Source organism: Salvelinus namaycush, chromosome 15, assembly GCF_016432855.1.
Source record: "Salvelinus namaycush isolate Seneca chromosome 15, SaNama_1.0, whole genome shotgun sequence".
Taxonomy (NCBI): Eukaryota; Metazoa; Chordata; class Actinopteri; order Salmoniformes; family Salmonidae; genus Salvelinus; species Salvelinus namaycush.
The window spans coordinates 22,590,154-22,615,071 of record NC_052321.1 but is presented as its reverse complement, the minus strand read 5'-3'; the positions used below and the strand labels follow the sequence as shown (position 1 = coordinate 22,615,071).

The 24,918-nt window shown below is 43.3% G+C and overlaps 1 protein-coding gene across 1 annotated transcript; it reads left to right on the top strand.

Moving 5' to 3' along the window:
* Positions 1-13,521: 13,521 nt before the first annotated feature.
* LOC120059996 (calcium permeable stress-gated cation channel 1-like) lies at positions 13,522-23,351 on the top strand (the record flags this gene model as incomplete). The annotated part of the gene is made up of 20 exons (XM_039009073.1): positions 13,522-13,533; positions 14,001-14,038; positions 15,780-15,922; positions 16,806-16,857; positions 16,977-17,085; positions 17,800-17,873; positions 17,961-18,041; positions 18,143-18,263; positions 18,476-18,609; positions 18,787-18,909; positions 19,885-20,038; positions 20,149-20,255; positions 20,869-20,955; positions 21,082-21,147; positions 21,258-21,420; positions 21,509-21,614; positions 22,106-22,273; positions 22,428-22,540; positions 23,006-23,095; positions 23,232-23,351. Coding segments are annotated over exons 1-20 (2,061 nt in total), but the record flags the coding sequence as incomplete, so codon positions are not given.
* Between the last annotated feature and the right edge of the window lie 1,567 nt (positions 23,352-24,918).

The following is a 24,918-nucleotide window of genomic DNA, read 5'->3' as shown; positions in this document are numbered from 1 at the left end:
GCTTTAAATTCAATTGCATAACTAATGACCATTAACATAATAGGAGCTATTAGGGCTAGATTCAGTCTTTATCACAAGCTGTGTGATGCTGGTCATGCGTATATCACATCCTTCTGTTATCAGAGCTCTGCTGCTCCGTTGCTTTGATATGGCAATATTCACTCATCTCAATTCTTTAATTTGAGAGGATTATCGAAGGGCTTTACTCTGACCTGTGAAAAGTGAGCGATGTCAGAAACCACCCCCAGGAGTCTTTTGGTGTGTGCTTCAAAATCACTCTTTCATTTCAATTAGGGTGCTTCAGAACATTTCTGTAGCCTGTGGGGAGGATGGGAGTGGTGAGTCCTATGGTCTGGCGGCATGCCCATGTCAGCAGGATGTCACTGGCTGGTTGATAGTTCAATGGACTAGAAATACAGTTAATTGAGAGGGGCTTTTTAAGAGTGGCTATTTGAAGGTCTTTTTTTACATGATAGAAAATGCTGAGGAAATTTATCAGAATCGTAAATTGAGGTTTATAACCAAATTCTGAACATTCCTCATCTTTCTCTTTTATTAATTGTAGTGTATTCATGGCACCAAAGACACATCCCATTTTGACTTCACCTCAGTGATTGTAGCTTATCGACCATGAGAATGGGAGATATATATACCTCTTTTCCCAGCTGTAGCCTTTTCCAGGAAAAGGAAACAACTCCCCCCAACATAAACAAAGAGTGGCAGGGCAAGAAGGCACAGCATCTCTGGATCTGCTATTGTTTTATTTATGCTAATTGCAAGCCCTCGGAGAGTGTCCTTTATCCCAGAGTGACAGACAGTTGTCGGTGACGAAGGTGGTTGAGTCAATTTGAGTTCACACTTTATTTATGTTTAATTTCTCTGCCATGGCAGGACTCTCTTCCCCTGGTGACATCTGCTCGCTGAAGCAGGTTGCGTTAATGAATCTGGGTCTGACAGAAGGTTTTACTGTCTATGAATCCTTCTCTTTATTTTAATCTGCATTTAATACGGTAGGCAATGTCAGATACTGCATGGAGTCAGGTGTGGAGAATTAGTTTATTCTTTGGGCGCAGTATGTCTTTGATCTGCCGCCAAACTGTTTCAGCACTGTTGTTACCCATGGGCTGACCCTTTGCAACATGTACAGTATTTGTCATTGTCATCACTGTCATGTACAGCTATATTTTTGTTGACCTCTTTAGAAGTGAGATATGCCTACTGTATATCAGTGCCTTACTTATAAGATGAATATTGATTGGGCACATCTCAGAACCTCAATCGTTGGCTGCTTTGTGTGATAAGTTTTGAACATCACTCTCTGCTCCTTGTTCTACTTAATTTAATGATTGAATCAGATTCAGATGGCACGCCTACTAATAATTTGATATTAAACTGATTTATGGCAGAATGCCGAGTGTGGCATTAGTCATGTAAACACCTTACTCTGCTTATCTGGTTTTCTGAGCAATGTTTTGATTTATTAGGACATATAAACAGCTTAATCGGTGTTCCAGTTGTGTATTTGATCTGCACATGTGCCAGCACCGGATAGCGCAAGCTTCCCTCTTATGCGCGACTGAAAGGTTGCGTCTTATAAATTGTTTCCACACACAAACTTTATATAACCAAACTTAACCAAGTTTATTTTGATTTATCAAAAGTCCCATCAGTAGACAAGATTATTAGGGAAATCGTACTTCTTACAAAGCATGTAAACATTTTAAACAAACTATTATATTAACCTAACTATCCAAAATATTTGCATCATTGTGTGTATGTAACCATTAGTGTGTTACTCTCATGCACTGGCAGAAACATTGATCAGAAAACCAGTCATGATTACAACCCACTCCAACTGAAAATTACTTTCAATCAGTATCCTGAGGTACAAACATGGACTAGGCCTACCTCAGTTGGCCTTTGTAACATAATGTGCTGTTTGCTGGCTTGATTGCGTTTCACAATAACCTATTGAAGGGGTACTCTAATTGGAATGACACAGCTGTTGGTCAGAGATGCAGATAATGGATTTCAGAGAATGATTTGACTGAACTGGTTGTGAGTAATGGGTAGAAGCAGACCCATTGAACTGTTTGCATTGCAGGTTTAGTGTTACCCAGATTTACCTTTTCAGGGTTTGTTTGTATAAAGTATTTTTCTGAGCATCATGGCAGCAAAACCTCAGTTGAGCGCACGCGCGCACACATCCACTTCTGCTGTTTTTCTGGTGCATTGAGCAGATTAGCCGGTCTGAGCTAGCGTTGCTCTTTTTTAAATTGCCTCCTCGCCTTAAACTGAGGTTTCAGGATCAGCTCTTTGCCCATCCACTGTTTGATGCTCCGGCCAGTGGAGCCTCTGTTCCTAGTACTGCCTGCCAGCCAGTCATGGCAGAGGCACTTTTATAGCCAGAGCCAAAATCCAGATTCTAATCTGCTGCATTGGCTCATTGTTCTTATTCAGGAATGAGGATCAGAGGAACGACCAGAACACCCAAGGCTCTAATATTCCCACAGCAGGCAACAGAATCGGAAGGACTTATAGGAAAATGTTTGTACATTTTACTTGATTGCCTTTTTTTAAACCAGGCTGCCGTTTTGGAGGTGGGAATTATAAGTGAGTGTGTGGGTGTTTGTTAATTTGTGAGGAAATGTGTGTGTGACATAGAGAGACTTTGTGAGGGGTGGGGTGTAGTACTGTACAAAACAGTGTAGCGTATTCTGCTGAGTGACCCATGACCTGACACAGTGGGTAGCCCGCAGCATCCTGCCCTGCAGTGTGGCGCTTCTGTACAGTACAGTAAAGGAGTCACACTTCACATCAGGAGCAGGATCCAGCCCTCTGATGATGAAAGACTCAGGAGGGATGCTATAGCTAGCAAGGAGTGGCTATGGAGGAAGGGGAGGGACATCTCAGTGAGCCGATGCAGGTCTGTCTGAACTACAGTATGTTAAGCTCTTATTTGTTGAAGAGTGAGTATCTCTACCTTAGATTGTCGGGCTGTTTCCCTGTGTATTGTATACCTCTATTGTATATCTCTCCCTGTGCACGAGCATTCAGTTTTGTGGTCTGCACTTGCTCACCAAGTGATGCAGTCACAGCTACTGTCTTTAGGGAATGCTTATTGGTTATGCTTATTGGTTATATTTAATTTATGTAATATTCACCATCCTCTCGATCCTTATTATTTCATCTATAACTAGTATGATAGAGCATCACCATTATACACTAAAGTAATAGAAAATATAATTTTAATACATGTCATGCAATTCTCTCTTGTGCTTTTGGTTACTGATAGGTTGGGCCACAGTTGGGCATTTGTGTGTTATTCCATCATCTTGTTTGTGTTTGCATAAACAGCAGTGTTCATTGTTGGATAGCCCTTTCTGATATCACATTACTGTGTCTCTGGCAGTATTGCTTGTTGGAAGAGAGCTTTTGCTTCAAGTCTGTGGGAGGCTTATTTTTTACTGTGCACGGCTGTACTGTAGTTAAGTGGTTAGAACTCTTATTGGAAGTGAACACTCATTTAACAGATAATGAAAATGACATGCTGGGACAGTGAGGAGGGCAAACTCGATGACTAGTGTAGAAACGCATCTCCTCAGAGACACCGTGTTGGGTCTGATTTGGTCCTGTATCCATGGGAACTTCCCTCCCAGTGTTGTCCTCAGAGAAACCCAGATGCTCTGGGTGGCAGACATGCTGCACAATGATCTGAAACCAATCTCTTCACAGATAGCTCTCTACATGAGTGCGCCCAGTGTGAAGTATATGCCTAGTGGTCTTATAGCTTTTAATGTAATTTTCAAATCTCCATTCATGTAGCCATGTCCCAGTCTGATTTTTGCATCTGCTAGCAGTTCATCAGCTCGCCCACTGATGCTTGCAGGAAATATCTGCTTGTTGCTCCAGCTCTCCATCTGCACAGCGAGCGCCCCATGGTGTACTCTGACATCACATACCGTAAAGTGCCCGGGATTCACAGGAAGTGACGTCATTGACGCAGTCAAATCACACCAAAGTGCAGTCCATTAATGTTTTGACAGTTTGGATGCCTAATAGCGTTTTCTCGCTCTCTCTGCCTTTTTACTGCTGCAAATAACTGACTCGAGGTCTGAGGAACCTCAAAATTAAAGCATAACCTTGTTAAACATGTCTCCTACTCATGTCTAAGTATTAGTTTGCAGTACAGCAAGGTTCAGATGGGGCTCAGATGATGATATTGACTTTACTGTGGCCATTTGTATGGTGAAAAGTGTATACAAATACTGTAGAGCTAAGAGATTGGTCTTGTATTGATTGGTCAGAGAGCTTGGGAGTGTACGTAGCTGCAGTTAGCTTGCTCAGACCCTGACCGAGGCCACAGCAGCGTGAGTGATGTGCTTATCTGTGTTCTCATCCATACCCGGGGAAATCCACAGATACCGTCAATAAACTCTGTACCTCAGCAAGCTGCTCATGGATCAGTTGAGTACACAGTGAAAAGCCTCTAAGCTACGTAGTATCATGAATTGCTTCATTTTTATAATACCAATTTAGTGTACTTCACTGCATTTATTGGAAGCAGTGTTGTGGTGCATACTCTAATCAATATTTTCCTGCTCCTGTGGTCAAACTATTCATCTCCTGCTCATGATTTGCGGTTCTTTAACAAGTCTGTCTGCTGAGAATGAAGCTGTATCTGTAGGCTACCCCACTGAATTGTTCACAGCAGCCAGGCTATGTGACCTGTCCACTTCCTGTCTGTCTGTGGGCCAGTGAAGATTGACGGCCGCTCGTTATCTCCACATGGCGCTCCAGTCCACTGCTGCTCTGCATTCACACGGCTTTATAGAGGCCATCCATGGCTTTTTAATAGACCTTCATGACTTCCTCATACTCAGCTCATGGTGAAAGCCACACGCTTGTGATACTAGGACTGGCATCACTCCGCCATGGCTTGCTGACAAGACCAGGGAATATCATTATTGCTTGATTACCACTCGGTGGGTGCTTCACCAGTCATAAATGTCATGATTGACTGTTGATGGGGTGAAAAATAGCGGAGGCACACGTTAAACCTATCCTAGTTTTTAAGATCAACTATAACCAGAATGTTTGATTTTCGGCTTAGTTTTTCTCTGAGAGAGGAACAATAATAAGCCTCGGTATGATGACAGCCTACGGCCTTTTGACAGGTTGTCTGTTTTTATCACTGGGAAGATACTTCAGATGATGGCTGTGCTGTTTAGTAAGACATCCAGGCTATTGGATATGCACACTTACTGCAATATCCCCAAGGATAGAAATGACTCTACAGAGGGTGTTGGGTTACAGTTTCAGGAGTCACTTCTTGTTTAATGTGTGTGTGGGGGGGGGGGGGGGGGGTGCTCTGGAATCAGACTAACAAATAGGCCTTTGTATTGGGGTGAATGGAAAGGACAAACTACTATGGCGACATGAAGGAAGCACATGCCAAACATTATCTCATTGGATTAATGGAAGCTATTAGTTTTCACCGGGTCCTTTGTGACCTCCAGATAAAATGTGTTGTGTGTAGGCACACAGACCAAGGTCAATGCCATGTCACTTGGGCCTGAAGGCATTGGAGGGATCCTCTTTGTGCATGTACAGACAAAGGCTGAGAGTGGCCCTTAGGGAATCCACACTGTTGTCCTATTTTATTAGTATTTTTATTAGTTGTATGTACAGGATACACATGGTGTTCACCGTCAAGCTAAATGCTTATTTGTTGTTTCCTTCTTTAAAATTGCATACCTTTTCAATACTAATCACTTTACTGTTTCTCTCTTCTCAGTTGTGGTTGTATGACTTCAGCCCCTGAGACGTAGGCCGAGACTCACTCATGGCGGACTCTAAGCTGTTTGTGACGGGGGCGCCCCCTCTGGATGAGAGGGATATGGAGCTGGATGTGCTGGGCTTCCTGGACTCTCTGGGGGAGGACAACATCACTGCAGCAGAGAGGTGCTACCGCTCCCACTCCCGCAGCAGTGTCCTGCAAGGCCTGCCCTTTGGAGGGGTGCCCACGGTCCTCGCCATTAATGTTGTCATGTGGATGGTATGTTGCTGACAGAGAGATATGCACACACACACACGGATACATGTATGTTTGCGCACACACACTACAGTGCTACGACAATCTCAACCTTTAATTTGAACTCTGATGCCATGATAGTAAACATTGTTTAGTATCACGTTTTAGTACACTTTCTTATCCTTCCCAGATAGGGGAAGTGGTATCATATGAAAAGAAAGCCAATAAAAAGCTACGCCTCTATCTTGACAACTCCACTTACTCTACCTACAAGCCTTCACATTCGTATGCACATGATGCATAGACTGTACTCATTCTCCTCTCTCTAGCACAGTATGTCGCCATGCTCATACTGTTTATAAATTACCCTCCCCACTCCAGGATAATAATAGATATAACATTTGTGAATGGACACCTCTGTTCCACTGTCAGTTCTTGTCAAACTAGATTTCCTCTCCGTTTATCAGTCTCTCTACCAGCCCTGTTTAATTGACTCACTGTGATTGTTCCCTGGTTGTCAGGACAACACAGAAGGTTAATAGCAGTGTCTTAACGACGGGTCCAAATGAAGTCAACTTGATTACCCTCATGTGACGGCAGCATGCCTCTGCACCAATTAGAACTTCACACAGAATAATAATCTGTGGGGCATCAGCAGAACATGGACACCCACGCAGGGACAAGAAATAGAAGACAGTAGAGAGAGGCGGAGAGAAACAAAGGGATATCATCTATGCAGAGAGCTTGCGAATTGCATTTGGCTATGAAAGTAAAAGCAGAATTTATTATTAATCTCATCACAGTTTAGTCCAATACCTTGTTAAACATTGTCCTGATTACCCATGCATGGCTTTAGACCATTAGGAAATGTATTGTTCAACCTCTTTAATGAGAGATCTTGCTTTTCTTCTAACAACATTATACTCATCCTTACCCAGTACCCAATATCTCATCTAGCCAGCAGATGATTTACAGTGCATTCAGAAAGTATTCAGACCTCTTGACTTTTTCCACATTTTGTTACGTTAAATAAAGCCTTATTCTAAAATGTATTAAATCGTTTTTTACCCTCCGTCAATCTACACACATTACGCCATAATGACAAAGCAAAAACAGGTTTTTAGAAATGTATCACAAGCCAGAAAGGTTTCCTCCAGATGTGACGCTTGGCATTCAGGCCAAAGTGTTCAATCTTGGTTTCATCAGACCATATTATTTTTTTTACTGGTTTTTGCTTTGTCATTATGGGGTATTGTGTGTAGATTGACGGAGGGGAAAAAATGATTTAATACATTTTAGAATAAGGCTGTGACCTACAGTGTAACAAAATGTGGATAAGGTCAACGGGTCTGAATACGCTATTCATTTTATAGATCTATTTCACAGGATATTTTGTAAAATGAGAGATGATCATGTTTTTTCCCATACAGTGTAATATGTGCTCTCCAACACATTCTCTCTCTCCTTCGTAATGATTCCCTGGTTCTCACTTCCTGTGTGTTTTGAGAGTAGGGGACAGGGGTCTATTCAGTTGTCTTGCTATTGACCAGTGAGCCCAGATGTTTTTGTTCCAGCCCCAAACCTTTATTTTTTTTAATGTTTTGTCTGATATGAAAAGAAAATATTTTACTCACACATTTTAATGACAAAAATAAACAATACAATGTGCTGCGCTAGTCAGTAGCAGGCACCGCAAGAAGCCTCTGTAGTGACCTACTGACTGGTTGGCTAGCTGAGACGGAAGAGACGAAGAGACGAGAACGTTTTTCTAACTGAAGTATATATTTTGACAGTGACACAGTGCCCTCCTGTGGACTGAAGCAGAACTTTACTACAACATATTTAACCCTGTTTTTAAAATTAGCAATGTTGAGGTGGTAGAACTGGCTAAATGAAGTGAATCATAGAGGTCTTGTAACCTATTCCATTCTACAGGTAAACATGCATGGCTCATGTCTGTTATTTCCATATAGGCTATGTAACTATTTGTAGAAAAAAAAAAGATCTTTATTAAATTGGTGAAATTATTTAATTGAGCATTTATTTTTGTTCCTATTTTATTCACTTAGTTATTTACTTTTTCTAGTGTTGCATTGTCGAGAGGTTAACCTGCAAGTAAGCATTTCATTGCAGTGAGTATTTCATGTGTATATGAAAAATAAACAAACTTGAACTTTGAAGGGATGGGGAGGGCAGCCAGAAAGAGGAGAAAAGATGGCCATTTTAGTGTGTTAGATTGTATGTGAACAGAATATTGAAAATACATAGGCCCTTAAGTTATGTGACCTCAGATGTTGTGTCATTTGAAAATCTCACACTAGCTGGTAGAACTGACGAGGTCTTATAACTTATCCATTCTACAGGTACATTTTTCAGGGGCTTATGTTTCTTTGTATTCATATAGCCTAGGTGCTATGTTGTTGCTTATCTGTCATGTTCAGAGTTGTGTTATGCGGATACTTGAATTTGTCTTTACAGTTGAGATGCTCTGGTCATGTCAGTATACAGTAACTTTAAAGAGCAACTGGCCCTAAAAATCAACTTCTCCTTTAAAAAACAGCATGATGGCTTCGATATGAGTCAGGATCATTTTGGTCAAACTGAGTTTTGTGAGACTTGTGGTCATGACTGCATCACAATGTAAATTAAGGTTGGTTTTGTTTCAATCCTGCCCACAGCTGGCAGCACACAAGTAATCATCAAACTTAAAGGTGTGCAACATGAACATATTGTCTCATTTCCATTGTAAGTTATTCACCATCTCTAACTAGCCCTGGAGATAGGCTATCCAAAGTCAGTCAGGTCGCACACCAGCCGGCTGACGCTATCAGGCGAAATAATTTGGCTAACTCTTCCCACCTGCGAACACACGAGACACCCACATCAAGCCACACCCCGAAACTTACTCGCGTTTGAATTCAGTCGTGTGACCGCCAGTATTTCTTAATGAATCAAATTTAAAACGAGGACAAAGTGCATTTGCCCTTTCAAACTAGACACACCAGACAAGACACAGAGACAGCAACAGAAGAATAGGTGCTGGAGAAAAACCCCAGACAACACAGACCGCTCAGGCTAGTGTAGTCAATAGCAGGGGCGTTTCTACGATTTGAAGACATTGGGAGCTTAGACAGTAAAGAGACAGTTCCTTCATTCAGAGACCTATATTTGAAATTGTCGAGTAGTTTTTGGCAATACACTATAGATGTATGTGTTCCAGAGTACAGAGACCCACAATAGCAACTAATTGAGTACTTCCAGTGTCTGCTGTGGGAAGGTACAAGTTATCTGAAAAATATCTAATCTCTCAATGTTCATCTCAAAGTGCACCAAATTCATGCATTTTGCTGTTGAAATTCCATACTAAGCTCCCAATGTCTTCAAATCGTAGAAACGCCCCTGCTATTGACTACACTAGCCTGAGTATACATGCTGACCTCTCCTTGGTAGTTTCCAAGACAACCAACCACATACAACTCTTTGGAAAATATATTGTTATTGCTGTTGAATATTATTTGTGCATTCCTCATGAGATTTATTCCATCTGCAAATCCATGATGTACATGCAAGTCAAAATATATATTTTTATGTTTAAGACTTAAAAGAGAGATGGGTGAGTGTTCTGAGGAGCTCCCTATGTCCTATAACTCATTCTTTATATTGCAGTTTCTTTTGCTGATCTTCTCCTGTTTGAGGAAGGCTGCTTGGGACTATGGCCGTCTGGCTCTATTGATGGAGAATGACAGGTACAGTAAAGCCTTTGCTCTCATCCTCCATTCATACTCAGTATGTTATAGGTTTGGTATATGAGTTGAGGCAACACTCAAGATCTCCATACCAGACCTATAATATACTGAATATATTGAAAGCATAATTCATGACCACTTGACAATGCTCCTTGATATTAGCTCCCCCTCCTGAGAAGGCATGGTACTGCTCAGGCATTCTCATACTAATAATAGCCATATCTGCAAATAGTCATATCTAGGAAAACCAAAGTTCTAAAGGCTGGGCCTAATATAGTGTATATGAGGTCATACAAGAAGTTTTGTAGTGATTCATATGTTGATGATGTAAATAATATTTGCTGGTCTGCAGTGTGTAATGAGGAACAACCAGACGCTGCGCTTGATGCATTTATGAAACTACTTATTCCAGTTACTAATAAGCACGCACCCATTAAGAAAATGACTCTAAAAACTGATAAATCCCCTTGGATTGATGAGGAATTGTATGGTTGAGAGGGATGAGGCAAAAGGTATGGCAATTAAATCTGGCAGCCCAACTGATTTGGCAAACGTACTGCAAATTAAGAAATCATGTGACTGAACTAAAAAGAAATAGAAAATATACTCTGAAACAAAGATGAATGATAGTAAAAAGCTTTGGAGCACCTTAAATGAAATTTTAGGACATTTTTGGTTCCTTCATTCATTGAATCAGATAGCTCATTCATCACAAAGCCCACTGATATTGGCAAGATTAGCAAATTTAGGGATGACATGCCAGCAACAAACGCTGACACTACACATCCAAGTATATCGGACCAAATTATGAAAGAATTGTACTTTTGAATTCCGCAAAGTCAGTGTGGAAGAGGTGAAAAATTTGTTGTTTTTCAACAATGACAAGCCACTGGGGTCTGACAATCTGGATGGAAAATGACTGAGGATAATAGCAGACAATATTGCCACTCCTATTTGCCATATCTTCAATTTAAGCCTGCTAGAAAGTGTGTGCCCTCAGGCCTGGAGGGAAGCTAAAGTCATTCCGCTACCCAAGAATAGTAAAGTCCCCTTTACTGGCTCAAATAGCCGACCAATCAGCCTGTTACCAACCCTTAGTAAACTTCTGGGAAAAATTGTGTTTGACCAAATACAATGCTATTTCATAGTAAACAGGTTGACAACAGAATTTCAGCATGATTATAGGGAAGGACACTCAACAAGCACAGCACTTACACAAATGACTGATGATTGGCTGAGAGAAATTGATGATACAATGATTGTGGGGGCTGTCTTGTTAGACTTCAGTGCCGCTTTTAACATTATCGATCATAGTCTGCTGCTGGAAAAACGTATGTGTTATGGATTTACACCCCCTGCTATAATGTGGATAAAGAGTTACTTGTCTAACAACTCAGAGGGTGTTCTTTAATGGAAGCCTCTCAAATATAATCCAGTTAGAATCAGGAATTCCCCAGGGTAGCTGTTTAGGCCCCTTGCTTTTAATTTTTTTTTTACTAACGACATGCCACTGACTTTGAGTAAAGCCAGAGTGTCTATGTATACGGATGACTCAACACTATACACGTCAGCTACTACAGCGACTGAAATGACTGCAACACTCAACAAAGAGCTGCTGTTAGTTTCAGAGTGGGTGGCAAGGAATAAGTTAGCTCTAAATATTTCTAAAACTTAAAGCATTGTATTTGGAACAAAACACTCACTAAACCCTAAACCTCAGCTAAATCTTGTAACAAATAATGTGGAAATTAAACAAGTTGAGATGACTAAACTGCTTGGAGTAACCCTAGATTGTAAACTGTCATGGTCAAAACATGTTGATGCAGTAGTAGCTAAGATGAGGAGAAGTTTGTCTATAATAAAGCGATGCTCTGCCTTAACAACACTATCAACAAGGCAGGTCCTACAGGCCCTAGTTTTGTCGCACCTTGACTACTGTTCAGTCGTGTGGTCAGGTGCCACAAAAAAGGACAGGAAAATTGCGGGGGAAAAATGCAAATGGCAATTAGCTCAGAACAGGGCAGCACGGCCCTTGGATGTACACAGAGAGCTAATATTAATAATATGCATGTCAATCTCTCCTGGCTGAAAATGGAGGAGAGATTGACTTCATCACTACTTTTATTTATGAGAGGTATTGACATGTTGAATGCACCGAGCTCTCTGTCTAAACTACTGGCACACAGCTCGGACACCCATGCATACCCCACAAGACATGCCTCAAGTCCAGAACAGACTACGGGAGGCACACAGTACTACATAGAGCCATCACTACATGGAACTCTATTCCACATCAGGTAACAGACGCAAGCAGTAAAATTAGATTAAAACAAACAGATAAGCACATTATGGAACAGCGGGGACTGTGAAGCAACACAAACATTGGCACCGACACATGCATACACACACACACACGATAACATGCGCACTATACATACACATGGATTTAGTACTGTAGATATGTGGTATTGGTGAAGTAGGGGCCTGAGGGCACACAGTGTGTTGTGAAATCTATGAATGTATTGTAATGTTTTTAAAATTGTATTAACTGCCTTAATTTTGCCGGACCCCAGGAAGAGTCGCTGCTGCCGGGGATCCATAATAAATACAAAATACTCACAAAATACTTTGTTTTCCCTGGCTTTCTTGCTTTGAATGAGCTGTTACAGTATTGCATTGCTTTACTATAATTCGTTTTTAATCACTTTTTACACACATCACAATCTGTGAGTATCTCTATTTTTGTTCCAAGATCTCCAATGTTGATACCATAATATTCATAAAACATTCATGGCACAGGCAGACACACACACACACACACACACACACACACACACACAGTAGCTCTGTAGGAGGATTCTGATTTTTCTGACTTTTAGGACCTTTTTTGCTTTCGAAGTGGTCTGAGGTCCAGTCAGTAGTCTGTGTGGGTCTGCAGATTGAGGCACTGCAACAGCTTACTTCTGACCTGGAGCCACTCTCCAGTGAGCGTGGGGTTGATTAGTTCTGCCTGACCAGCAGCGGCTCTCTGCCACCCCCGAGTCAGCGACATCTGCCGAGCGGGCTGCCGTCGCGCTAATTCAATTATGCCGCTTAAAGTGTCTCGCTGTAGAGCTATCTGCGACGTCGCAACGAGGGAAACGTCACCAAACTTAATCATCACAATGCTTCATTGGATTCCAGGAACACTGTCTAGCCCCTTTATTTCCCCTCCTATCATTGATATGATCTCAGCTGTGCTGGAGAATCCTCTGTTTCAGTTTGACTTGAGTTCTAAGAGGTGTACAGGGGCCTGCATGGAAAAGCTATTAGACCCAGCCAACACTATTAGCACTCATGCTGTCTGCAGGCTCTGTGCCCACCTGTCTGTGGGAAGGAAAGGATATTAACTTCCCACAGTCACTCAACGCTGTCCATGTGACTGTCTAGAAACCATCCTTCCAAGAATGTGTTTAATGGCTGTAGTCTCATATTGCGCCGACTTGTTGCTCATACAGTATCTTCCCTCATGGGATGGCAATCTACATGATAAGCTTCCTTCCCTCCTATTCTGTAGGAAGGAACACATTGTCCATCAATGTGATAATCCTGGTATTTCTTCTGTTTCTCAGCCTCACGTCGTTGTTCTACGGAGAGCAGAGTGAGAAGGAGAAGTCCCCGTCAGAGTCCAGCCCGTCAGACTCCGAGACCAAGGACTTGGTGAGTCCAACTGTTATTATGGATCCAACTCCAGACCGCAGGATGGGTCTAGGGGTATAGCTTATGAAGGGTGACCTTTTTGAGTGTGAATAAAAGTGGGGCACACCTTTTTCTGACACTGACCAAAGCACTTGTCCTTAATTGAGTTGATAAAACGTCCAACTGCACAAACAAAAACAAAATATGAAAAGGCGGACTGTTCAGACAATGACTTCATAGACACCTGCGTGACTGTTTAGGGTCACCACCACCATCGATGTGACACACCATGTTTATGATGGAGTAGGACTGACTCAGACATGAGGTCTTCTCCAAGAGTTTGACAGCAGTAAAGTCGTTTATGCCTCAGACTAGACCTATTAAAGCCCCATTACCCTTTCAGCTCGTAGGCCTTAATGTTATGCAGATGACAGATGCGTGGCGAGTCAGGCGTGCTGTACAATGCCTACCACATAGTCTGTCATCGATTTGTATTTAATAAGCGAGCCACTGAATGTTTTATGTCTTTGCTCCATCTCTAGGGCTTCTGCTCTTGGCTTACAACAATCTATCATATGAAGTAAGTGTAAAACTCTTGACCCTTTAACACTCAACCCCATCCTCGCTTCTATCATGTTTTATTGCTCTTCTCTTCAATGTTGATATGTATATCTCATTAAGCAGCGAAAACAAACGGGTGTGTGCTCATGGGATCATTTGTGCCATGATTTACCATAGAGTATTTGCACTTACTCGAGTCTGACTCACTTTCACTCAACAAATTTAGGCCCGTAAAACAGTGACTTCCTCTGTGTCCATGGTTTCCAAAGTATTATGGTGGAGTTTGGGTGCATCTGGGTGCTGTTTTTAGTCCTTGTGTTAGTAGCTGACTGTATACCTCACCCTGGGATCCCTGGAAAAGTGCTAACCCACCCTGATAGCTCTGTGTGGCCTAGCCTGCCTCCCTGCCGTGGGACCAGCAGGCACCTCCTGTTATTTCAGAGACAAGTGGGTTTTCAGACCCTCCCGCTTGGGCTCCCCTTAGCCACCACAGGTTTGGCAGGAGTGTAGTGGCATAGTTACACTGAGGCATGAGGAGCAGGCCCCATAATATCACTACCGTGGAGTACCTCTGAATCCGTCTCGGCACGGAAGACGATTCTACCCTTCCCTCCACAATCCCACACTCTTAAGAAAAAAGGTGCTATCTAGAACCTAAAAGGGTTCTTCGGCTGTCCCTGTAGGATAACCTTTTGAAGAACCCTTTTGGGTTCCAGGTATAACCAAAAAGGGTTATCTTATGGGGACAGCCGAATAACCCTTTTGGAACCCTTTTTTCAAAGTGTGTTTTTTTATTTAATTTTTTTATTTCACCTTTATTTAACCAGGTAGGCCAGTTGAGAACAAGTTCTCATTCACAACTGCGACCTGGCCAAGATAAAGCAAAGCAGTGCGACACAAACAACAACACAGAGTTACATATGGAATAAACAAACGTACAGTCAATAATATAAAAAATCTATATGCAGTGTGTGCAAATGAGGTAAGATTAGGGAGGTAAGGCAATAAATGGCCGTAGTGGCGAAGTAATTACAATTTAGCCATTAAACACTGGAGTGATAGATGTGCAGAAGATGAATGTGTGAGTAGAGATACTGGGGTGCAAAGGAGCAAAAATAATAATAATATGGGGATGAGGTAGTTGGATGGCTATTTACAGATGGGCTATGTACAGGTGCAATGATTTGTGAGCTGCTCTGACCGCTGATGCTAAATGAGGGAGATATAAGTCTCCAGCTTCAGTGATTTTTGCAATTCGTTCCGGTCATTGGCAGCAGAGAACTAGAAGGAAAGGCGGCCAACGAGGTGTTGGCTTTGGGGGTGACCAGTGAAATATACCTGCTGGAGCGCGTGCTAGGGGTGGGTGCTGCTATGGTAACCAGTGAGCTGAGATAAGGCGGGGCTTTACCTAGCAAAGACTTATAGATGACCTGGAGCCAGTGGGTTTGGCGACGAATATGAAGCGAGGGCCAGCCAATGAGAGTATCCAATTTGCTGAGTGTTGGAGGCTATTTTGTAAATGACATCGCCGAAGTCAAGGATCGGTAGTATCGTCAGTTTGACGGGGGTATGTTTGGCAGCAAGTACATGCTGTCCCCTGTAGTCCCCTTCTCAACAACAAACTGCTTCTTTCTAACTTTGGGTTTTGTCTCTTTAGGGTGAGTTTAAATCCCAGCCTACTGAGTCTGCCACCCTGGGAAGATCCTCTCTCTCCCTCCCTCCCCAGTTTTGGATCCTCTCTCTCTGTGTTGTCTCTCCAGGGATGATGAGATCAGGAGTAAATGTGGCATCGACGCTACGACCTACCTGTCCTTCCAGCGCCACATCATCCTGCTCATGACCGTGGTCTGCCTGCTGTCTTTGGCCATCATCCTGCCTGTCAACTTTTCCGGGAACCTCCTAGGTAATTTAGAGGGAGGCCTTGGCCCGTATTGGGAGGCCCAGGGATATCCTAAATGGCAGGGGAGGTAGAGGGGCACCTCGCAAGGAGAGACCAGGCCACACATGCATATGCAAACACACAGATGCACGCATACACACACACACACACACACGTGGGTGGGCTTGCACTCACACACACACATATACACCACAGTTATAAACACAAACTGACAGTCTGCCCAGGGATATCCGAAACGTAGGCCACACAGTCAAACGCGCACACACACACACACACACACACACACCACAGATACAAACACAGACGGACATTGTCTGCAATTTGACTTAGTGCTCAATTGAGTTACATTAGTGGTATTTAACTTAGACCTTCCCCAAGAAAAAGAGTATGAATATGAAAACTTTAATTTCCTCCCGACATACACTTTGGTGTCAGAGGTTGTTAGCTGTAATGGATAGTAGAATAAATGACAGTTGGCAGTTAAATGTTGAGTAAGCTCCCATATAGAATGTAAAGCAAACACGTCTGGGGGGACCAGGGTTCTCCATAGCCACTTTATTACTGTTGGCTGTCATCTATATGGACCATTGTGTCACCCCGTCGTTAAATTAACCAACACCCTTATATCGGTCACCATAGAAACAGTACATAAATGGAGCGAAACTAAAATAGAGGGTGGAGACGTGACTAATCTCGCAATTCTGTCTTAAACTTTTCACTGAGTTTTTACTAAATTGGATGAGACAATCCTCTGTTTGATCCTATTGCCATCTTAACCATATAAAGATGAGGGTATTCCTCTTAAAGTCCATTTAAAGTTTGAAGTCTCTTTCTTCCAAAAAAAATGACTGTTACACATAACTGTCATATGTTTTCTTTTCTGTAGGGGATAATCCTGAAAATTTTGGAAGAACGACTGTGGCTAATCTTCCTGCAAAGTAGGTCAAAGGGCTGGGTCTTCTATTTTTGACAACTTCAAGAAATGTTCATGAATATCTTGAGACCACCATGGTTATTCAAGAGTCATGTGAAATGCCTTTTCTTTATCTTCTCTTAGGGACAGCTTCCTGTGGCTCCACAGTATCTTTGCTCTGCTCTACTTCATCATCACAGTGCTGTGTATGGCCCACCACTCCTCACGCCTGGAGTACAGAGAGGACGAGAAGGTGTGTGAGGGCTCCTCAAACCTGGCCAAATGCAGTGGTTTAAAGTATTTTTTCTTAAGTAGTTTTTGGGGTATCTATACTTTACTATTTATATGTTTGACAACTTTTACTTCGCTACATTCCTAAAGAAAATAATGTACTTTTTACTCCATATGTTTTCCCTGACACCTAAAAGTACTCATTATATTTCTAATGCTTAGCAGGACAGGAAAATGGTCCAATTCACTCACTTATCCAGAGAACATCCCTGGTCATCCCTACTGCCTCTGATCTGGTGGACTCAATAAACACACATGCTTCGTTTGTAAATTATGTCTTAGCCAGGGGCACACTCCAACACTATCTGTAACTAAAAGAATCAAGGAAATGGTGCCATCTGGTTTGCTTAACATAAGGAATTTGAAATGATTTATACTTTTACTTCTGATACTTAAGGTTATTTAAAACCACATACCTTTTAGACTTTTATTCAAGTAGTATTTTACTGGGTGACATTCACTTTTACTTGAGTCATTTTCTATTAAGGTATCTTTACTTTCACTCAAGTATGACAATTGGGCACTTTTTCCACCACTGGCCAAATGTGTAATGATTACTAGGTAACATGGTCAGGTTACTGTCTCTGAAAACTGAAAGAGACACCTTTTGATGTGTGTAATGCATGGTTACCATCTTACTTTTATTATTGGCAAACGTATTGTTGTTTTTTGTCAGGTGGCCAGGACTCTCATGATCACCTGCATCCCCAGAGAGATCTCAGACCCAGGCCTCATCACAAAACACTTCCAGTAATATTATGTTTACTTCTCACTTCTTTACACACTCAAAATAATGCTGATTAGTAATAAATCTAGTCCCTCTTCCCTCCACTCTAGTGAGGCTTACCCCAGCTGTACTGTCACTGACGTCCGCTTCTGCTTCAATGTACACAAACTGATGATGCTGGACTCTGAGCGGTACAGTAACTATGACAATATAGAGAAATTAATCAGTAATCCAATACAATCATTGTTTTGTTGTTTTTTTACCTCTGCAGATTTTAATTGTTGTGTTTCAGACGGAAGGCGATGAAAGGAAGGCTGTATTTCGCCACTATGTCCCAGAAGGAGGGGAAGATCATGATTAAGACCCACCCCTGTGCTACCATATTCTGCTGTGACGTGTGCGGCTTTGAGCAGGTACTTTTGTAACAGAAACGTTAGTGAACCTTGGTCATAGTAATTATGTTGCATTGATTGTGCTTTGCCACTGGATGGCACTAAAAAACTACATTTGATTTGAGCGGCAATGTGTAGTTTCGACTGTCTGAATAGAAATTCAGTAAGGGACATGACTAGACTTGATGAATAATACTGGTATGTCGCTAATCTATATTTTCAACTCTTTGCAGGTGGATGCAGAGCAGTACTACAGTGAGTTCGAGGAGAAACTGACGGATGAGTTTAATGCAGAGAAGCATCGCATCTCGCTCAAGAGGCTGGGCATCGCCTTCGTGACTTTTCGGGATGAGAGGATGACTGCTGTGTGAGTGAACTATGACCCCTGACCTCTGACATGTTAACGCACTGTTCTGCAGTCTCCCGCAGTGCATGCATGGCACACCAATATAATTATATGTTACAGGGTTTGATTGAATGTGTTCATGAGTGTGTCTCTGCCTGTTTTGTGTGATGACTTTGTGTGTTGTGTTTCTCCCTACAGTATTGTCAAGGACTACAGCCGGCTCCGTTGCCGTCGGAGACCCAAGCAGTCTAGCATCACCACGGTAGTTCAGTCTCACAGGTGGGGTGTAGGCTATGCCCCAGCTCCAAGCGACATCATCTGGTGAGTGAGGAGGTTATCTGATAGCAGATCAAGGCTAGAAATTCCCTCCCATTTGGTTATCTATCTGTACTGAGGCCGGAATTCAACCTGACGCATATTAACGAGCTGTGCCCTGCCACAGACTTTTAAAGCTGTTTGCAGAGGTCGTTAATCTGTTACTTTCTCTTACAAGAGCGCCGTCTCTAGTCACTGCCATGTGGCCGTTCCACTCAACCATTTAACCATCTTAATTAGATGGATTTTAGAATTATATTTGTGTGGGTTATCTTAGATGGTGTGTTTTATTTTTTTACAATGAAATTGTTCGTTGGTAGTTTAGTGTATTTGAGATCAGTTATAAAATGAAGGGTTTATTTAGATGGTAACCATCAGCCTTTCTGAGGTTACATGGTAACCATCAGCCTTTCTGAGGTTACATGGTAACCATCAGCCTCTCTGAGGTTACATGGTAACCATCAGCCTCTCTGAGGTTACATGGTAACCATCAGCCTCTCTGAGGTTACATGGTAACCATCAGCCCCTCTGAGGTTACATAATGTGAGTGTTACATATGTATGGTGGGATTAGCCGATGAGGTATCCCCGCCACACGTCGCTCGCTGTTTGTGTTTCATGCCTCCTTGGCTGTGTGTATAGCAGTGTGTGTTTGTGTGGAGGGAGTAGTACTGCTTCCTGGTGCAGGTAGTCTAGACAATTGTGTGGCTCCCGGTCACGGCCGGCTGTGACACATTGCCTCTGCATGTCGCTCTGGGTAACCGACTGTTTCCCTTCTTTAAAAAAGGAGTGTGATGTGTCCAACCTGTTATCCACTCCAGAGTAGTCAGTGCGCTGCAGCATACTCCCTCTCACGTTAGGGGTTGCTTTTGTTGTATTCATACTTTGTGGGTTTACACAGTAGTACATATTAGTGGCGATATGATGTGAAGGCTTTTGGATAGATGAGTATCTGACTTCTTGTTTACTTCTCTGTCTCCAGGGAGAACCTGTCGGTGTGTGGCTCCCGCTGGTGGCTGCGCTTTGTCCTGCTCAACATCCTCCTCTTCCTCCTCCTCTTCTTCCTCACCACGCCCGCCATCATCGTCAACACCATGGACAAACTCAATGTCACCCGGCCTGTTGACAGCCTGAGGGTCAGAATTCATTTCAGAATTACAGTGTTTGTGGTGCTGTACCAAAGCAAATAAACTCCAGAATGAACTATATTAAAATGAACTCATGATGTTTTGGTTTCTCCCCATAGAGCCCGATCATCACTCAGTTCTTCCCTACCCTCCTGCTCTGGGCGTTCTCTGTCCTGTTACCCTTCATAGTCTACTACTCGGCCTTCTTCGAGTCTCACTGGACCAGGTAGAGTACTGGACTGCTGCAGGCCCCAGCAGACACTGTCTGACACTCAACCTATATGGCCTAGTTCTGTCCCTGAAAACACTTTCTTCAACAGTTCTCTCCGTCTCTCTGTCTCTCGCTCTTGCTCTCTCGCTCTTGCTCTCTCTCTCTCTCGCTCTTGCTCTCTCTCTCTGCGTTCTCTGTCTGTCTGCCTGCACTACTTCTCTAGTCAGGTTGTCATAGTGATCTCTGTGGAGATAATGATATGCACAATGGTCACTATGCACTGAGGAGCAGAATAACTCTGCATCCGGAGGAGACAACCTCACACGGCACCTATGAGCACCGTCTCTTTACATAACCGCCCCCACCACCCACCCATGTGTTGTGAAGGCGTGGTGTGTGAACGACTTAATGCAAATCAAATGTTTACAGTTATTGGTGTGAAAAGCTCTGCTCGTGGTAATGAGCCCACTATGAAGTCCTTTACATTTGAAATAGAGTAATAAAATATGTTAATGTTGCTTATTGAATGTGAGGGAGTGCAATTCTAACATATACTGCATGTTTCAAACATGTGTTTTGTAACTACATGTCCTCTGTTGTAATGTGGTCCATGTTGTGGGGTCCTCAGATCCAGTGAGAACCAGATCACAATGCACAAGTGCTTTGTACTGTTGGTGTTCATGGTGATCATCCTGCCCTCGCTGGGTCTCTCCAGGTATGGATATAGAAACATACATGCTGACCTAACAGATCATTTATAGTTTCCTGCTATGATCGTTACAGAGATTACACATGATCCTATACTTATACTCCAATGGACCTGTGGTTCTTTCATCTCTAGTCTGGACCTGTTCTTCAGGTGGCTGTTTGATGTCAATTTCCTGGAAGACAAGAATATAAAATTTGAGTATGTTTAATTTTTCTGCCCTCTAATGCCATGGTACCATGCTTAGCTGGCATAACTGCCATATACAGCGCACATGCACCTAGGCTTTGCTTCCTCTCCTCTGTGTGCAGGTGTGTGTTCCTGCCTGATAACGGAGCGTTCTTTGTGAACTACGTGATTACGTCCAGCCTGATCGGCACGGCCATGGAGCTGCTGCGTATCCCAGCTCTGATGGTGTATGCTCTGCGTCTCTGCTTGGCCAAGCCCGGGGCCGAGCGCATCCACGTCAAACGGGTGAGAGGAGCAGTATTTGACTGTATTATTTGTGTGAATTATTGATGTAACTTTTCTTTTCAAGTGTGTGTTTTGTCGGTCTCTCCAGAGCCAGGCCTATGAGTTCCAGTTTGGTCTGCAGTATGCCTGGACCATGTGCATCTATGCTGTTAGCATAACCTACAGTATCACCTGTCCCATCATCATGCCCTTTGGTGAGTGTGTGTTTGTGCGTGCCGCCTCCTCCCTGTGTGTTTGTCCGCTCAGTGTGGAGTGGAAGCCTCTCTCCTGCTACTGTAATGTTGGTCACCTCTGCTGCCAGCCTGGTGCAGACTGTGTGAAGTGAATGTGCTGTAGTCCCAGACACTCAGACACAGCGAGCTGGGAGCCAGACGCCCACTTTACTCCTGTCTCTGCCCAGAGCCGCAACAATCCTTTATTTACTACTACTCTCCAGGCCTTGACGCATGCCTTCCACATTGTATCAGTCCTGGGCTCAACTGCATGCTGTCTTTAACCTGTGATTCACTCTGTAGCCCAGAGTTGGGGTCAGTTCCATCTAAATTCCAGTAAATTCCGAAGTCAACTGACAGGAATGGGAGTTGAATTGACCTCAACTATGCTTTAGACAGAAGTTAACCATATTATAATAGGTGATTGGCTGCATATGTCCTCATCAGTCAGCTCTGTAATGTCTCTCTCTCAGGGCTGCTCTACCTGATCCTGAAACACATGGTGGACCGCTACAACATCTATTATGCCTACGTGCCCACCAAGCTCAACCAGCGCATCCACACTGCAGCCATCAGCCAGGTCATCGTGGCGCCCATCCTCTGCATGTTCTGGCTTCTGTTCTTCTCCGTGCTCAGACTGGGTGCGTACTTCCTGGTTCCTGTTACCGTAGTCTATCAAACGGACCAATACATTTGGGCTAGCCACTGTTAATCAGATATAGCTTAGTGGCTGCTAGAGTGGTCATATGGTGGTGAGGTCTTGATTGTGGTTCTTCTCTTTCCTTTGTGCTCCAGGCCCAGTGCATCCCATCACCCTCTTCACCTTTGTGTCCCTGCTCTCCTGCCTTGCCTTCTCCCTCCTTGGCCTATGCCTTAGGAAACAGCCTGACAAGTCATCAAGCTACCAGGTCAGCTACAGTATTAACAATGGGACATAGTGGAGTTTTTAATTTACATTTTATTTTACCTTTATTTAACTAGGCAAGTCAGTTAAGAACAAATTCTTATTTACAATGATGGCCAAACCCGGACGACGCTGGGCCAATTGTGCGCAGCCCTATGGGACTCCCAATCACGGCCGGTTGTGATACAGCTAGGAATCTAACCAGGGTCTGTAGTGACGTCTTTACCCTCTAGGCTAGCAGAGCCTTAATAGTTTTTTACGATTAACTCTAACGTCATTGATTAGGCCTAAACCATATGCAATGTCTTTATGTGAAGTGATGTTTAAGCATCTGCTGTGGCTGTGCTGGTGAGATTGAATCCCTATCATTATTTAAGTGAGAGATTATTCTTGACCCCTCCTGGACTTCTGGTGGGTGTAGAGCACAGGCCCTCAAAGGCTAAATGACTTCTGTGCCAATGTGTTTCAGATGTCAGACCAGGTGTCTGCTGACCAGCCAGCAGAAGGGGCCTTCGCTAATGCAGAGAGAAGCTCCACCCCCTCCACCACCCCATCTAATGTACCTGCCTCCCTTCAATCACACCACTCTCTCAATTCCTCACAGAGTTGTACAATATTCTCATAACAAGAAGATCTGTATGGGTAAAATCTCAGTTGTAGTCATTAGTAACTTGTCTCTGTGTCCCTCTCCTCAGCTGTTTGTGGCATCTGTGTTGCTGGAGCCGGAGCTAGGCCTGACCCCGATGCCCTCCCCAGCTCACCAGAGCTACGGGACCATGGCCAGCTCCCAGGACCGAGAGGAGGAGGAGGAGGAGGAGGAGGAGGAGGAGGAGGAGGACCACGCTGAAACCGTTGAGACAGAGCTCCAAGAGCCCCCAGACCCCTACTATGCCATGGACAGCCCAGTGGGTAACCAGTGACCCCCCCCCCCCCCCCCTCCACCTCCATGCCTACGCCTGTGATATAAACCTGCCACAATGCTGCATATTTACCTTTTAACCTCAGAATCACATCCAACTGCCTCAGCCCCTCTGACTGGACCATGTTTGTGAGACCATTTGGATTGTGTCTTTGGCGGTTCTTTGGAACCCAAGGCTGAAATAATTTCTTCCTCAGCCCTGTGGCGGGGATGTGGAGAAAGGATGCAAGTGGCCTTCTCTCCCTCGGTGTACAGAAGTCAAAGTGACCACACCACAACATCTCTCAAAGCTGTCATCATAAATGAACCATACGGAGGATACTTCAAACAAAAGTGCTGTCATTTTCTGACTTACTGCTTCATAATTTTCTCCCTTTCTTCCCTCTATAAGTTGCATGGAATGAATTAACTAGCGAGGAAGGACACTGGGACAGGAGTAGGGGTGAATTTCACCAACTCAGTGGGTTTTAACCGACTGACCCTACTAGACAGAGTGGTCTTGGCTCTGGTGTGGTAGAGCTCCGTGAGGCAGAGGGTTAGGGTTGTAATCAAGCCATCTGCAGTGAGAGAACAGGACAGACGGATGGAGGGCAGAGTAGATCTCAGAGCTCTAACACTCCCTATGGAGTAGAAGGCACAAGGAACCCAATGGGACCTGATACTATTGTATTTTTTTGTCAAGGTTGTTATTTTTGCTATTCTGTAGTTGCCCGTTGTATGTGATATTATTGTGCTGAAGGGTGAGGGGCAGGCTGTTTATTGTTTAACAATGTATTTATGGTGCCATCCCTTTATTGTTTATTATTGTTTATAATTATTACTGTGAAAAAGGTGTCTTCTTGTTGGACAAGTCCAGGTAGTCAACCATTTCAAAACATGATCTCCAATTTACTTTGGTTTTATGTTTTGCATAAATGTCCGGCAGCAAAAAATAGTAAAGAAAAAATACTAATCTTACTCTATTGCATCGTGGTTTCAGTAGTCCAAACCAGTCCTCTCCACTGCATGTTGAGAATGCTGTATAAGAGAAAGGATTTGTCTGTACATTGAGGGTGGACATGGAGTATAACAAACTAAACAGCTTTCTCTAATGCTGCATAAGACTCAGCTGACACAGTCATACAGTAACCTATGCTAGTGTTGTAATGCGAGTGTTTTGCTGCTCGAAGGAGAGGTTTCCTTGCGAAACTGAATGTAAACTGATTGTGGTTAGTAATTGTGCTCTCTTGCTGTGCCTTGAAGAAAATCGCCCTTTCGTCTAGCAATCCAGCATGGCCTGAAATATGCTGCATGGACTGAACTAAAAACCAGGGAAAAGATGGAGACAGATTTAAATTAACAAACACACATAGAGTAGCGTATGGCCATAGTTCTATCAAACGCTACCCATAACCAGCTATAATCTTATTCCCATCATTTGTGTGAGCAGCCATCTTCCTATGAATAGTTCCCTCAGCCAATAA